This window comes from Grammomys surdaster, unplaced genomic scaffold (assembly GCF_004785775.1).
Source record: "Grammomys surdaster isolate TR1022 unplaced genomic scaffold, NIH_TR_1.0 125606, whole genome shotgun sequence".
Taxonomy (NCBI): Eukaryota; Metazoa; Chordata; class Mammalia; order Rodentia; family Muridae; genus Grammomys; species Grammomys surdaster.
In genome coordinates, this window is record NW_021620449.1 from 1,331,792 (window position 1) to 1,347,286 (window position 15,495).

A 15,495-nucleotide genomic window follows, 5' to 3' on the forward strand; every position below is an offset into this window, starting at 1 on the left:
CTCTCTCTCTCTCTCTCTCTCTCTCTCTCTCTCTCTCTCTCTCTCTCATGAGCAAGTGGAGAAAGAACAATCATGGATCACAGGGCCAGTCTCTCCTTCCTTCAAGAATTAGAGTCACTTCCTGCCACAAGCAGAGGCTGAGTAGCACCTCCATTTGCCCAGATGAAGCCCATTCTTCAAGGAATGCCTTTGGGTGAACCATACCTTTCCCAGCCTCTCACACAATTGGGCAGAGAGCTGGAACTCCTTCGCGTAGTTCAGACACTTAAGAGAGAGCTTTGGCTCATTGCACTCCAAGTAAGTCTTAGCCAGTTCCAAGTACTGCAGCTCCTTCTCCCTGTGGGAAAAGAAACCAGCGTTGTCATGAAATGTGGCTGGAATATTCAACCTGCTGCTCTCATCAGAGAGAATCTAAACCGACGAGACACTTACTTGGGGCTGAATTTCTTGGATTTCATATTCAGGGCAGTGTGGTGGGCCAGGGCTAACTTCTCCTTCTCAAATGCATCTCCTTTCTGGTAACACTTAGCTGCAACCTAGAAGAGGTCAAAGGTTTGATTCCCAGCAAGGTAACGAAGTTAATAGAACAAGAATTAGCACATGCATTATGTTCTTATGGACAGAGTTCTGTGTCTGGCCCAGCCCAATCTGACAGGGAAGAGCAGGAAGGTGCAGGTAATTTAAAGAGAGGCATCTCCGAAGACAGAGCCCAGCTGTTGGACCAGCTAACACAATCCGAAGGTTTCATTAGGAAATAGCCAGTAGCCATGAAGAGGTGAATACAGCATATGTCTATAGGCCACCATGACACCAACTTTGTTTAATCTTCTAATAGCCACGCACAGGGGCGAGCCCTCCTCATTGTATGTAGTAGCAACCTCAGTCAGAGCCATGGAGCAATGGGTCCAAAGTCCCCCAGTGGCTTTTCTGGGCTTTGACATAGTTGCTAACTACAGCGGCACTTGTATGCTAGTAGACAGCAGTGTAGACGTGGTGTTGTAGAAATACAGTAGCCACGGCATCAGAGCATATCCAGATCCTTGGAGCATGCAGATCTGTGTTTACAAACCTCTGACTGTAAGATGTGCAAAAGGTGCCAAAGGGTCTCCAAGCGTAATTCAAATCCTGGCCAGCAGAAAGCTGCTCTTCTGAAAGAGGAGTGCTTGCACTGTCTCAAAGCACGAGCTAGAGAAGCAGTAGGCTCACACTGCACCTGGCATTAGGTAGCAGTGTTGATTCAGGAGGCACTTAGTGATGCTTTCTGGTGACTCAGATAGAATGACCTCTCCCACTCATGCCCTTTGCTCCTGTCATTCCAGGCCAGTGGGTCAGGGACCTGCACCACCCTCCTTCCCAGCTAGGGCTTTTGCATGCACTGTTCTAGCTGAAATGCTCCCACTTCCTCTCTCTGCCTAGTTCACTTCATTTATTCTACAAGTCTCAAGACCCCATTTCTCAAAGAAGGCTTCCCTGACCTCCCGAGTCCAGAACCTGTGGCTCTGGGGACAGCTGGCTCTCTTCTATGACCCTGCGGTCCTGCATTGTGCACTTGTCTAGAGTCCACTGTTGCTCACCATCATCTCTTAGGATCTAATAGAATGTCTGGCCCATAGCTCAACAAGTATTTATTGGATGAATGATCTTGCACGGTGGTTCTGACACATTCATTGACATGCAGCCAAAAACTCAATAAGCCACCTGAGTCCTGAAGTCCTTTAGCAGGGTCAAAATAAAGTCAGGCGAGGAGAAGGCTTTTTATAACATTCTCATCTGTGCCGGCTCCCCTAAAAAAATTTTAGATTCAAACATTCAAAAGGTATTTTTAAAGGGATAAATAATTGGAATCCCATGGACAACACATATGGGTAACATCAATGATGTTCTGAAAGGAACGAAAGGGAGACTTCACATTATAGCTCGTGCCCACCACTACCACTGCCCATCTTGCCTTGCTGTTCCCTCCCTGCTGCCTCCCTCCACCCTGACAAAAACTATTTTGGTTTTACAGCAGGCAAACGCTCGATACTTCTATCAATTTCTAAGGCTAAATATTACATATTTTGAAAATGACTTTCCATACACAGCAAATCTCTAACATCATGGTTCTGTTCTTCACCTCATGCCACAGTGCCCTCACACCTCTGACTGCTGCCACATTCCTTAGACTCTATCTTTGCTGCTTCTACTGCACTCATGAGTCTGCCTGTCTCCTTGTCCATCAGTGTAGGCTGTGACTTATCAGTTTATTGTGTTCAATGAGAATTCAGCAGAAGGAGTACAGGGCTAATTCTAAGACCAGGCCTCCAAGGACTGACATACCTCTTTGAACCCTGGTATCATATGAACTAATCCAAACTGACCTGCCCAAGGATCAGGGACAAGTTTTCCAAGAATCCAGTGGCTGCCTCCACCCTCACCCCCACCCCCATTATCAGATCCAGGAACCAGCCAAGCACCAGAAACAGAACAACACAACTGAATGGAAGCTGAGTGTAGACATATGAATTCTCCATGTGAGCCCAGAAGCTATACAGCTGGTTCAAACTGCCAGCCCTTAGACCTGGGAGCATCACAAATTACTTGTGATGAGCCACAATTCGGGTAGGAGGTATTTGTTATCCAGCAACAAGTGGCTGAGAAACCCAGATATGTGTTCTTTTCTGGGCATGTAAACTATTTCCTCTGTCATCACCACAGACAAAAGTCTTCTAGGAATCTAGGCTAAGGAAACTTGTAGAGATCTGTCTCCCAGATACGTGAGACTGCAGGCATCTCATGGCATGGCTTTAGTCAGTTCTGAATTGCAATTCCAGGGTCTTTTCCACTGCCTAGTTCCTTCACTAAGGCCTAACTTTATAGAATCCAATAATGAGAGTTTCTAGGCAATAGAATGAACCCCAGAGAGAAAGAAACCACTGTCTCACAGTGTCTGTTAGTCATAGAAGCAAAACCATGGGCATCTTTCTGTGACACTTGAGAACCTGGACACCATACATAGTGTGCAGAAGTCAAGAAAGCCATCAGTCAAACCCAGCACAGCTGCTTTCAGCTACAGACATGAGTACCCAGTCACCCAGGTGCCCAGGCAGTCAGTTCCAGAAAGTGTCATCTTTTAGGGCTCTGTTTGTGGTGGTGTTGCTACCCACAGAATCCTCCTTCCTTTCTTGTCAGATGGAAAAATCTACTTTCCATAAGGGCTGAAGCTGTCAGGCAGGACTGTACTCCCAGATGACTTTGCAGAGATGGGGGCATGTGACCTAGTACTGACCCAGAGAAATATGAGCAAGTCCATTGGGGACTTTGGATCCTAAAGAAGCAAGTGCCTGCCTTCATTCCTGTGTGGGATGCTGCCAAAGCAGCCACTTGCAGATACAAAGGGGAACACACTAACAAGCTGCACAGACAAAGGGGAAGAAATAAAATAAGATTGGGCCATTGATGGTTTTGTTGAACTGTAAAACTCAATCAAGGAAATAAAAATAGGAGGGGTCCTTGGCAGGGAACAGGCCACGACACTCTGCCTATCTATCAGTATGTGCCAGCAATTGCCTGAAATGAAGAACTGCCCATGTCTACACTTACTGGGCAGGGAAGGGTGCAGGGAGTTCTCCTCCTGTCAGGACAAACTCGGAAGTGACAGAATCACTGCCATCCTCACTGAGTCCTAGTCACCAGTGTGATAGTGGGAAATCTTCCCATGAGCTCTGCCAAGGCCAGCAGTCTCAGACATCCCTTACCCTTAGTGTCTGACCCAGCTCCTTACCTTCCAGCACTGGTGCTTGGCATAATAGTCTCCTTGTACGATCCACTCATCAGGAGTTGAGGTCTTAACAAACATGCTATCATCAAAGTCTACAATGAAAGGGAAAGCCAGTTTGTTTCTCCAAGCAGTAGTCATTGACTTATACCTGTCTGACCTAAACTATCTCCTCTCATAGTCATTGAATTCTTTATCCCTACTGCTTCAAAACAGGGCTTTATTTGGAGACAAGAGCTAGTCAATGAAACCTTTAGAATGATTCTTAATCCAATCTCACTGGTATCCTTGGAAGAGATAAGGATACACACATGCACAGGCACACGCACTCACACTCACACAAGTGCACCATGCAGAGCAAAGATCATGTGAGGACACAGTGAGAAAGTGTTGCTCATCTGAAGCCCAAGAGTGGCCTCAGAATAAACTAGCTCAGCACACTCCTTGACTGCGCCGTTGTACCAACTAGAGCTGTGAGAAAGTGACTTCTTGTGGCACTCATGCTGACAGTCTAGACTTCATCAACTTGTGTTTTAGCACTGGGACGGGCTGCTGTAGGATTCAGGAGGAAGTAGGAGTGAAAAAAGGACATAATTTGCGTTTTAAATTCTAGTCTGTTTTCCTTGTCTGTAGCTATGAAGTAGAAGACAGTGATTATTAATTCCTCCTTGAAAATCCAAAGCCAACTAGTTCTCAGCAAGCTCCCAGATTCAAGGTTACAGGATCTTACAATACATATGCTATTTGGATTCTGTTGGAGTTACATCTCAATAAACCCTATAGTAAACTGGAAATATCGTAAATTTAATAGTGCTTGGCTTGCCAAACTAGCACACTGTGGCGTAGTGGGCATTCACTGTTGTGTGTGCATGGATGCCTGGCAGCTATGACTCACCGCCACTGACCAGCCTTGTTAGAAAATATTGTACTCACTTATTGCTAGCTGAAGAAAAGACAAAGATTCAAAATATAGTTTCTACTAAAGAGTATCAGCTGTGCATACCAATGTGAAGCTTAAAAATCCCAAGCTGAAAAAAAACATTTTTGTGCTTTAGCTGCCAATATTGTCCTCATAGCTGCAGACAATCTAACACATTCCTGTCGGTGGTCATACACTACTGTAATCATCTACTGATTGTCCTTTCTGTTCCATACAAACCTTGCTGTAACTGCACCAGCCCTCTCCATCCATGGCCCTCAGAATGTCACCAGCAATGAGCAGCGATGCGCAGCACATGACGTACCAGAGATACGGTGAATGCCAAGACAATGACAGCAAGCCAGATCAAAGATAAAGGAATCTGAGATGCCTAGACTAAAAGGTACCAACTAAGGAAGCCAGGCAACCGTGTTCAGAAGAGGCAAACCCAGGCAGAGCTACACAGCCTGCTCCATCCCTGCTTCCATCCACTAGTCATCTGGAACATAATGCAGCAAGGACTCTGAAGTCACAAATGTTGACTCTCTCTTCTGGGTGGGAGTTTATCCCCACAGCAAAACTCCACACCACATCTGATGAGGAAGAGACAACCACAGTGAAGAAGCCAAAATGTATCATCACCACACTCAGCTCTCACTCACTGCCCTGGAGAGACAGATACTCTGGAAGAGTTTACTGTGTACAACTACAGCTTGTGGTTAAGACTGACTTTGTTCTTGTGCTATACAAGAGCTGATATTCAAAAGAAACTGTCATTCTTGAATATTTAACATTGTAGATAAACTACCTATCTTAATCATCTCTTCCAGTGGTGCCAGACCATATCTGAGGATTAAAATGAGCTACAGGATAAGTTGGCAATTACATACTATGCCAACCCACTCCTTTTCCTTTTAGTGAGGAGGGAAAAGCCCATGAAGAGAAAGTCAGGCTTTAAAAGGACATGCTCAGATAGCAGGGTCCTTGAGAAGATGGGTTTTTAGAATTTTAAACCTTCAACTTTTTGCACCATTTTTCTTAACAACAGTTGGTTTCTGGGAAAGGAATGTTGGATCCCAGTCCCCAATTAAGCTATCAGCAATAACCAGAAATAGCCAGGTATTCAGCAAGCCTCTCTACAGTAGATAAACCTTGCTTCTTCCCCAACCCTTAGAGAAATTAAACATAGTCTAGAGGAACCAACTCATTAACTAGCTCTCAAGACAGACATATTTCTTCTACATAGAGGGAAGATTTTTTTCTTCCAGGTTATCTTACTCAGGGAACTTCATTGTTTTATTAGCTAGTCTTTATAAATTATGATAATATATAATAATTTTGTAAACCCCTCTAATACTGCAAAGGATCTAAAAGAGAAGGAAATTATGTCTACATCTACTCAACAAATTCACATCCACAAGATCTATACAAAAGTGAGCAATGTAAAGTCAGCATCAGAGTAGCAGCCACGCAAATGTGTATTTATACATTTTCTTCTCCAGACCCTCATAACCCATAACCAGGAGTTGAACAGATACAAATAACTCCCTTACTAACTGAATTCTTGGCCCTTGTGCTCTGATATTTAGGAATCAAACAATGGATTGTCTGGACTCTTACTGTGGTGGTTTTAATGAGAATGGCCCCTATTGGCTCATATGCTTGAATGCTTGATCCCCAGTTTTTGGGGGTGGGATTATGTGTGACCTTGTTGGAAGAGGTGTGGGAATGGGCTTTGAGGTTTTCAAAGTCCATGCTATGCCCAGTGTCCCTGTCTGCCTGTTGCCTTCTCCTTGTGGATCAGACTGTAAAACTCTCAGCTACTATACTACACTATGCCTGTTTGCTTCCCATCATGATCACTGACTGATCCTATAAAACTGTAAGCAAGCCCTCAATTAAATGCTTTCTTTTATAGGAGTTCCCTTGGTCATAGTGTCTCTTCATAGAACAGTAATTAAGATACTCACAAACCTAATTCTTAATGTACTGGTGTGGGAAATGAGTTTGGTTTAACAGTTACAGGTACTCAAACAGATTTCATATGCATACACACATACATATGTACATGCAAATTTTCTATTCTGCTATATGCTGATAGACATACATAGTTTTTATATTTGTATTAAATATAAAGTTCTTTAAAAATTAGACCCTTCTATATTAGAAATCTATCTTAGTCTTTTTAGTGATCACATGGTGTTTTGGCCTTTCCCATACTGGATACTGGCTGCTTTCATTTCCTTGTCATTACAGCTAGAGCTGTATGATCTCCATTTTGATAGGTAATCTTAATCAAGCTATGCAAAGGCTTATGGTAACTTGTATTATACTGCTATAGTCTAGTACCTGCACCCTCATCCAAACACTCACTTTTAAGGGACAAATAACAGACTTTCCCTAATTAGCAAACTCTCACAAATGCATTGTAAACACTCTTTCCTAGATGCCTTTACATAACTAAGTTAAAATGTTTTTTCTAAGGAAATCATGGAGGGGATACTATTAAACACACGAAACTCTACAGCCCAGGATGGAAGCACAAGTCAGTGGCAGGGCACTTGCTTTGGGCCCAGGTTCAGTCTTAAGCACTATAAAACACAAAGCATCAAAACCTGTGCCCTTTCTACACACCCATCAGAACAGTAGAGACAATGGTAGGGAGACTTCTTCCCTCTGACAGCAAGAATAGTTTAATGAGATCTTACCTTTATTTTCATCTGTCTTTACAACTTGAACAAAATCTCTTCTAATGAAATATTTGAAAGCAGGAGCCCGTTTCTCTAGGTTTTCATCAAAGATCCAGAGGTTGACCCGAGCCCGAGTGATGGCAGTGTATAGTTGCTTCAGCTCTCCATTGAGGAGCTAACAAGAAGGTTGAGGACACAGATGATGAGCCTTGTACCCAACTGACAGTATGAATATGCTTTAAGGGTTTACTCTGGTTTGGGAAAACCACAAAGACTAAGCTAATTTTTAACTTTATTTATTATTTGTTGTATATTGTATGTACACATGTTGGCACACATGTATAAGTCACAAGACAACTTTGTTAAGTAAGTTCTCTCATTCTCCTTGAATTCTCCAGAATTCAGGTAGCCAGGTTTGCCTGGCAAACATTTTGCCCACTGAGCCATCTCACTGGCCCACAAAAAGAAATGAAGTTTTAGAGGCTGGAGAATTGACTCTGCAGTTAAGAGCACTAGCTGCTCCTGTAGAAGACTGAACTCCATTTCCACTCATGTAAGTACCCAGCAGGTAGCTCCTGGATTGTTGGGAGCCGACTCCTAGCCGAAAGTGGCTATCATCTTTACAGCCATCTCGAGCCATTACCCTGACAAGAGACTTGTTTCAACAGCCTGCAATAGCTGAGCATACTCTGATAAACATCTTGTTACACTGTTTAGTGCCCCCAGCTGCAAGGTGCTCCTGGTATCCATGGCTACAAGGCACGTGACGTAGTGGCTTCAGTTGAGCTTGTCCACGAGGGCAAGTCACGTGGTAAAGGGTATAAATACCCAGGATTTCCTTTCTATGGATGGGAGGAGTGAGGAGACTGAAGGAGTGAGGAGAATATAGAAGAAGAGAGGAGAATAAAGAGACTTGAAGAGACTCCGCCGGACTCTGTCTTGCATCTATCTTTTGCGTCTCTCGCCCCTTTTCTGCCCTTCCTCTGTCCCCACTCTCTCTCTCTTGCTAGACCCTGACCTGCAGACCGGAGCAGCAGAACTGTCCGGCCTTTACAAAGTAGCAGAACCGGCTGTTACAAAAGAAACGGCCGTTACAAAGGATGACTAGAACTCCAGCTCCAGCAGATCCAATGTCCTCTTCCAGCCTCCTCAGGAACCCAAACACACATAGATAAATAATAAAATAAACATTTTTATAAAATTAAGTTTTAAAGAATTATTGTAAACCTTTGAGCAGGACAGCAGGACCTCACGACTGCTGCGACTTGCTTACACTCATACATTGTATAGCAACTGTCATTACTACTAAACTAGCTCAGACACATTCTGTGATTTCATTATATTTCCTAAGTAAAGTTTACTTCCAGAGGAACTAAATGACTGGAAGGCACTTCCATCTACATGGTCCAGTGCTCTGCTGAAAGGGAGAAAGTAGCCAACACCACCTTCCCTTCCCCACTCCCACTGCTAATGTAATAGAAGGACAGCCAGCTGCAAGGAAAGCTCTGCTTTCCATCTCAGCTTCCCTCCGAGCCTTATTTGCTCTTTCCATACTAAATCACTATGTGGACAAATCACACATATTCACCTTGTACATTTCTGGGTTCACCATAAGGGACCGAGCCTGAGAGGAACTTGATTTTTCCAAGGGAACGTCAACCAATGGCCAGTTTTCCTCTCTGGAGTCAGATGATGGTTTGAATGAGGAAATGATCTTCCATTCCTTGTAAGCCTGAACAACAACAACAAGTTGAAGAACAACAGAATTTGCTTTTGAAGTGCCTCCCAAGCTTCTTGGAGAACTGAGCCCCACCCAGAGGTGTGGAGCCTTCAACACAGTTGTATAGAGGGATACATCCCAAGTTCTCAGATTAGGTGGGAGAAGATAAGGCTGCATAGCCACAGGTCAAAGAAGCTACCATGAAAATACACCAACACTTAGATAAGATGGTTCAGAAGCCAGACATAGATACCCAATATGGGAAAAAATGCTAAGGGCCCCAGGATGTTATGGCAATTCAAAGAATGTCAACGAACAGTATAAACAGAGAGAACCATACTCCTTTTCATAATGTGGTTAAGAAATGCCACATAGGGACAACATTTAAGACACAGGCAGCAGAATTATCTAAACTAGTCAACTAAGAATGGAGAAGAAAATCAGATATTGTATGCTAACATAATATAAGGTAGACAAGATACATTAATAACTAAATTTTCTATGTATTAACTATCTGACCTTGAACACAATATTCTTAATAGTGAATAATAGAACAACTCAATTTTGTTGGTAAAGAAAAGGAGATAATCAATGTTGAGGGTATAGTACTTGCTTTTAATTCCTTCTTTCCTTTACCCAAACCCCCAAAGCTAAGGTAGTTGTGTGACTAGGGGATGGCAATTTTTCCTCTAAGCAGTGGCTCTCAAACTGTGAGTCACAACCCCTTTGGGAGGCACCTAAGACCATCAAAAAACATAGATATTTACATTAAGATTCACAACAGTAGCAAACCATAGTTATGAAGTAACAATAATTTTATGGTTGGGAGACACCACAACATGAAGAATTATATTAAAGGGTTGCAGCATGAGGAAGGTTGAGAACCACTGCAAAGGGTCAGCTGTGCATGCTACATGTCTCTCACTGGTCAGTCTGCCATAGTACTAAAGCAACCACAGATAACAGGTGAATGAAAGGACATGCTATATTCCAATAAAGCTATTGGTCAAAACTAAATTGAGTTTCATATAATTTCAATGTGCCAAGAGATATTATTCTTGAGTTTTTTCTAACCATTTAAAAATGTAAAATCCATTCTTAATACCAAGTTATGGAAAACAGCCAGTGGGCTGGAATTGGTCAACAGGCTTCAGAATTGGTTTCTCACCCTAGCAAGGCTGAACTGCCCAGGTTACATGTGGTATTTAAAATGTGAAACTCCCAGAAGTCTCAGATTTTACACATCACTATATCTTCTAAGTGTAGCCACTTCATTCTCCAGCCTTTCTTTTTTATAAAGTGATATAACCTGACATCTTTGTCTGCTGCCTGTGTCTTAAATGTTGTCCCTATGTGGCATTTCTTAACCACACTATGAAAAGGAGTATGGTTCCCTCTGTCCATACTGTTTGTTGACATATTTGTAGTGTTCAAGGATCCTCAAACCATGAAGTGGTTAGTGCTGATAGATTTTTGCTTTAAATTATTCTAACTACATAATTAAACAAAGTGAAATGGCTAAAGCACTGTCTACTAAACATGGCTGGTTGTGTTACTATAAAAGTCAATTATGGGGCTCATTATCATACTCCAAAAAGTGATGTCAACCATAGGTAAAATCATTTGAATAGTTGAAAGGTTTAGAAAAACTCTTTAGGGCATATTCATAACATCCTCTTGTGAAGCTATTTAGCAAGCTGTCCAAGAAAAGCAGGTAAAAATGCTGACTCTCAAGAGGACTCTCTTGGCAGGCAAAGGGGCAAAAAAGGGGGAGGCTGACAAATGGGCCAAAGAAGCTAGATGCATTGTAAAACTGTTGGGAGAGAAGCAAACCTGCTCAGATGGTTTGTGGCTACCTCTTTCCAGGAAATAAATATTTTTATTATTATTTCAAGATGAACACAAGAAGAAGCTGTGTGTTTATAGCAAGGATAACAGACCTGCAGCACTTGGGACCATGAAAGAAGCTGCTTCTTCCAAGTAAAAGGCCTGGATTCCACAGCAAGTCTCCCACAAAGTTTGTGGGTTTCGAGGTTCCTGGCCCCCATCCCTTTCCTATATGTGTGTGAAAGAAAGAATGCCCTCAGGACAGGGTGTAAATAGCAATCACCCTTCTAAATTCCCAAGGATGGTTTAGGGTTGTCTGAGAAAGTAACTTTTCCACTAAGATGAAGAAACATCCTTTAAGGGTCTGATATGGCCACTCCTTGGTTGGCCTCCCAACTCTGACAACAATCTGGTAATTTTGTGAATCAACAGGCAAAATAAATCTAAAAAGAAGAACACAGTGTCCACCCATGCCCATGCACACCCAGGTCCAAATATCCACCCAAGCCCAAATGCCAGACGTTCCAAGGCAGTGCTGCCTGGGACAGTAACAGGAACAAAGACAGACAATCTCCACCATCCTTCATGTCAAACATGGTTTACTGTTCAGAAACTTTCATACAGCCACCTCTAAAGAAACTAAATTCCAGACCACAGAGGGTGGGAAGTTTGCTCTGCCTTCCCTCTCTTTCCCCCCGATGCATTTCCTTTCCTTTTCTCGTAGCATTCCCCGGTCTGGAGATTGTAAAGGATGAATCGGGGGCACACTTTGCACCAGGGAACACACAATTGCGTTACACCAGTAAACAACATATAAAAGTATTCATTAGAGGGCTCCTTATGGACACAGAATAAAGCAAATACTATCAAAAGATTCTGTTTAGGTGCTTGTTGCTTTTGTGTCGTTCTGATTTCACAAAGTCTGAGTCATCAGTGGGAGGACAGGGAGACACCTGTGCCATTCCCAGGATTAGGTGAAAAGAGTAACTGATTTTTCTTTCAAAAGCAAAGCTCCCCCACATAGATCCTTAAATCTTTGACCTTTGACTTTATCACTGGCATGTGCATACAAATGGCACTTAATAAAGGACAGGAACAACAAAGTCTTACCCCTTTCTCTTTCAGGAGAGCCTCAGTCCAACCATGACCAGTGGATGTGTTATTAGGAAAAAAAAGTTAGACCTCAGAGATGAAAATGGTAGCAGGGTTAATGAGCATGCATCTGCTTTTATTAACAAACCTACCAGGAAGGGGCTGTACACAAGAAATGGCAATGATATATTTATTCATTGTGAAAAATTCTGGAAGCCAATCCACATGTGAGAAGGAAAGGAGGGCAAAGGAAAAATACTTAGTGCCCAAAGCATTTCTTCAGATTCTGCTATGAATATTTTAACTACGGACAAATTACTTAACCCAGTAACCTCTGGCTTTATCTACAAAATAAAGGTAATAAAACTCCTTAGGGCCTCAGAGCATTGGTGGGATGAGACACTATATTCAAAAAGTCCCTTATAAATGGTAAGGCAGCCTTGGCAGTACCAGACATAAATGCTATTAAATCAAATATGGCATTTAAGTATGATTTTAAAACATAAGGAAGGATTCTATTTCAAGAGTCATATCAGGGGTAAATTTTAAGGTATCAAAGCTAAAAGGTGCTCCAATTTAGGTATAAAACAGCCTCTCCAAACTTGTAACAGAAAATCTGCAACAGGGACCAAAACACAACAAGCTGTAGCACAAAGAAGACCCGTAGCAGTCAGCCAGAGTCCCCACCAAAGACAAGAAACCAGTGAAAAGAAACCAGTGGCTAGAAGCCACAGGGCAATGGTCTTGATTTAGTGGCTCACTCAACAGTGATTAAGAAATTAAAAAAAATAAAAGAAGAAGAAGAAAAGCATGGCAAGGACTCAGGAACCACACTAAGGCAATGGCTAGCACAGAAGTCACTGGGGATGAATCCAGAGACTCTGACTGCTGTGGTCTACATGTGTGAAGCTGTGGTAGTGAAGCATGCCAAAGGGAGCTGGGGACAGAGAGACTGTTCTTGTCACTCACATTACCTGATCCAGCAGGCCGGAACAAGCCTCATTGTCTTCCTGGAGTTGTCTTTCACCTGACTTTGCCCAGTTCTGCCCTTTTAGGGTGGACACTGCTAATCTGGCCCTTGTGTATGGCTCTCCTTAGGACTCGTTCCAACTTAGACATCCCTGGGAGCCAATTATAACAGCAGCTAATAAAATCTGGCCTTGAGTACTGGTCATTCAGAAAACATGAATATAAGAGAGCCAGGGATGTGTACATGGAAAAGTAGCCCATAACAACTCAGAGCTAGTCTCAAGTCCCACCCCATTGACTCCTAAACCCCACCCTAAGTGCAAGGTGCTCCACAACAAACACAGGTATCTGTAACAAACTCTTAACCTCAGCTCCAAACTGTCTTCCACAGGGCAGAAGTCCAGGCACAGACCTGGACTGATCCAGTGTGACATACCTCAGAATCAGTAAAGAAGTTGTAAAGGAGGACATCATCAAATTCCAATCCTTTGGCCTCATAAACAGTTAGCACAAGAGCTAACCCCAGCTCCTCTGGAATTTTCTCCTTAGCCTTTTCATTGGCAACAAGAATCACCTAAAACAGAATAAACCCAAGTAATATCAGAATCTACAAAGACAAATAAAGGGAAGTCTTGTGTGTCCCTGAGAAACAAGTAATGGCTCTAAAGAGAACTGGCCAAGATTGACTTGGTCATCTAGAATTGGGAAGACAGTTAACAGCCTCTCTCAAGCACATACTCATTCTGTATTAAGAGCATAGTAACTCACTACCTCCTCCTCCTCCTCCTCCTCCTCCTCCTCCTCCTCCTCCTCCTCCTTCTTCTTCTTCATGATTGAGACTTCGAATTGACTTATTTCAGAATACACAATCCCAAGAAGCTTACCTGGTGGGCACCAAATTCAATGGGCTGAGTTTTTCTTTTGTTCCCTCGCAGCAAAATTGCCAAGTCGCTTACACTACAAGAGTCCAAGAGAGTTGGCTTAGGACCATCAAAAAGTCCAGAATCTCTTGGAAGGCGATCAAAGGATTCTGGGAAATAGAACTGAAGTAAGTCCACCACTCCAGATGCAAGGTTGAGGATTCCTGGATGAAACAGAAAGCACCTGTCAGATACTGCACAGCATGCCTGAGGTTTTGGTTATTTGGTTTTCTTTTCCCGGGGAGCTAGTATATACCACTGATGTAGGAGGAGTTTCCCTAATTGTTGATTGGTTAAATAAGGACGACAGAAGCCAATCGCTAGGTGAAAGATAAGGCAGGATTTCCAGGCAGGACAAGAAGAGGGGGACAGAGAAATTGCAGCAGGATCAGACAGTGGAATGGAGAGAAAGCTGTAGGTTTCTTGGGGCACTGACAGTTTATAGCTTCTGCAGGCAACTGCAGAGGCCAAGGAGAACAGGGCAGGATTTTTTCGCCTAGCCTTTGAGTTATGTGGTCAGTTTTAAAATATAAAAGTCTCTAGTGTTTTTCTTCCATGGTGCTAAAGAGAGCTAGGTAAGGCGGCCATTGTGCCACTGGGCAAGCAGCAAGCAGAGATTGGGAGAGCTAACGTAGGAGCTGAGTGAAACTGGGGTGGTCAGTGAGGGCTGTTCTTAGAGTATAGCCAGGAAGGCACTCCAACATTTGTGAGAAAAGCGTTAGCTAGGAGGCAGACGGCTGCTAGCCCCAGAGCCTAGCCAGAACTAGCATGGTTTATTAAAATTACATGCAATAGATGGCGTCCAACGAGGGGCATTAACCCAGGACCCTGGGATTAAAAGTCCCATGCTCTAGCAACTGAGCTAGCCGGCTACCCTGACAGTACACTTTATTTCAAATTTATATCCAGTTCCCACTCAGTTAACAATGTTCACATTATCACTTTGGGTGTAGTAGATGAAGGCAGAAATGTGTTGCTGTACCAAGAGGGTTTATGGGCCCTCAATTGTAACTTCTGATGATAACAGAAAGATCACTGTCTGAAGAACTCAAGGCAGACATGTCACTACAATCACAGGTACTAGAATGTCCATATAAATATGGTAAGAATATGGTAAGAAATCAAGAATCACTGTTTCCTCCCATTGGTCCCCACAGCACTAGGAGCAACATTTCCATGGTAAGATCATGAGGAATCATTAACTGGAGACAACCATGGCCTCTATCATCCTTTTCCTACAGGTTCACACAGCTGAAATAGGACTGGACAAAGGAAAATTGTCAGAGCCAGAGAACAGACTTTCCAAAAGCTTTTTTTCCATCAGGTCTCATTTCTTATCTATGCTCTAAAGTAATGCTGACTAAAGTCTGAGATACAATAGTTACCTTTATAAAAAGCACTCCATGAAATCCTTACAAGAACCTAATGGGCCAGATGAAACTACGGAAACGTTACTAATGGATTCCACCACGTGAGAACTAACTAAGCTCCTCTAAGTGATGGCATCTCAAGTCAGACTGAATACCTATCTCCTTGGGTCTCTCTAGCTCCCTTAGAAGCCATCTGTCATTGCCTAACACCAGGTAGGTTAAGGCAGAACA

General features: G+C 43.0%; 1 protein-coding gene across 1 annotated transcript in view; it reads right to left on the bottom strand.

Moving 5' to 3' along the window:
- The window catches only part of Trank1 (tetratricopeptide repeat and ankyrin repeat containing 1), an 85,458-nt gene that overhangs the window by 8,748 nt on the left and 61,215 nt on the right, over window positions 1-15,495 (bottom strand). Inside the window, exons 12-18 of the mRNA XM_028787105.1 lie at window positions 13,859-14,058; window positions 13,411-13,548; window positions 8,955-9,098; window positions 7,385-7,541; window positions 3,764-3,852; window positions 433-536; window positions 205-337 (exon numbers count right to left, since the gene is read on the bottom strand). Coding sequence (XP_028642938.1) covers window positions 205-337; window positions 433-536; window positions 3,764-3,852; window positions 7,385-7,541; window positions 8,955-9,098; window positions 13,411-13,548; window positions 13,859-14,058 — 965 coding nt within the window. The remainder of the gene's footprint in view (window positions 1-204; window positions 338-432; window positions 537-3,763; window positions 3,853-7,384; window positions 7,542-8,954; window positions 9,099-13,410; window positions 13,549-13,858; window positions 14,059-15,495) is intronic.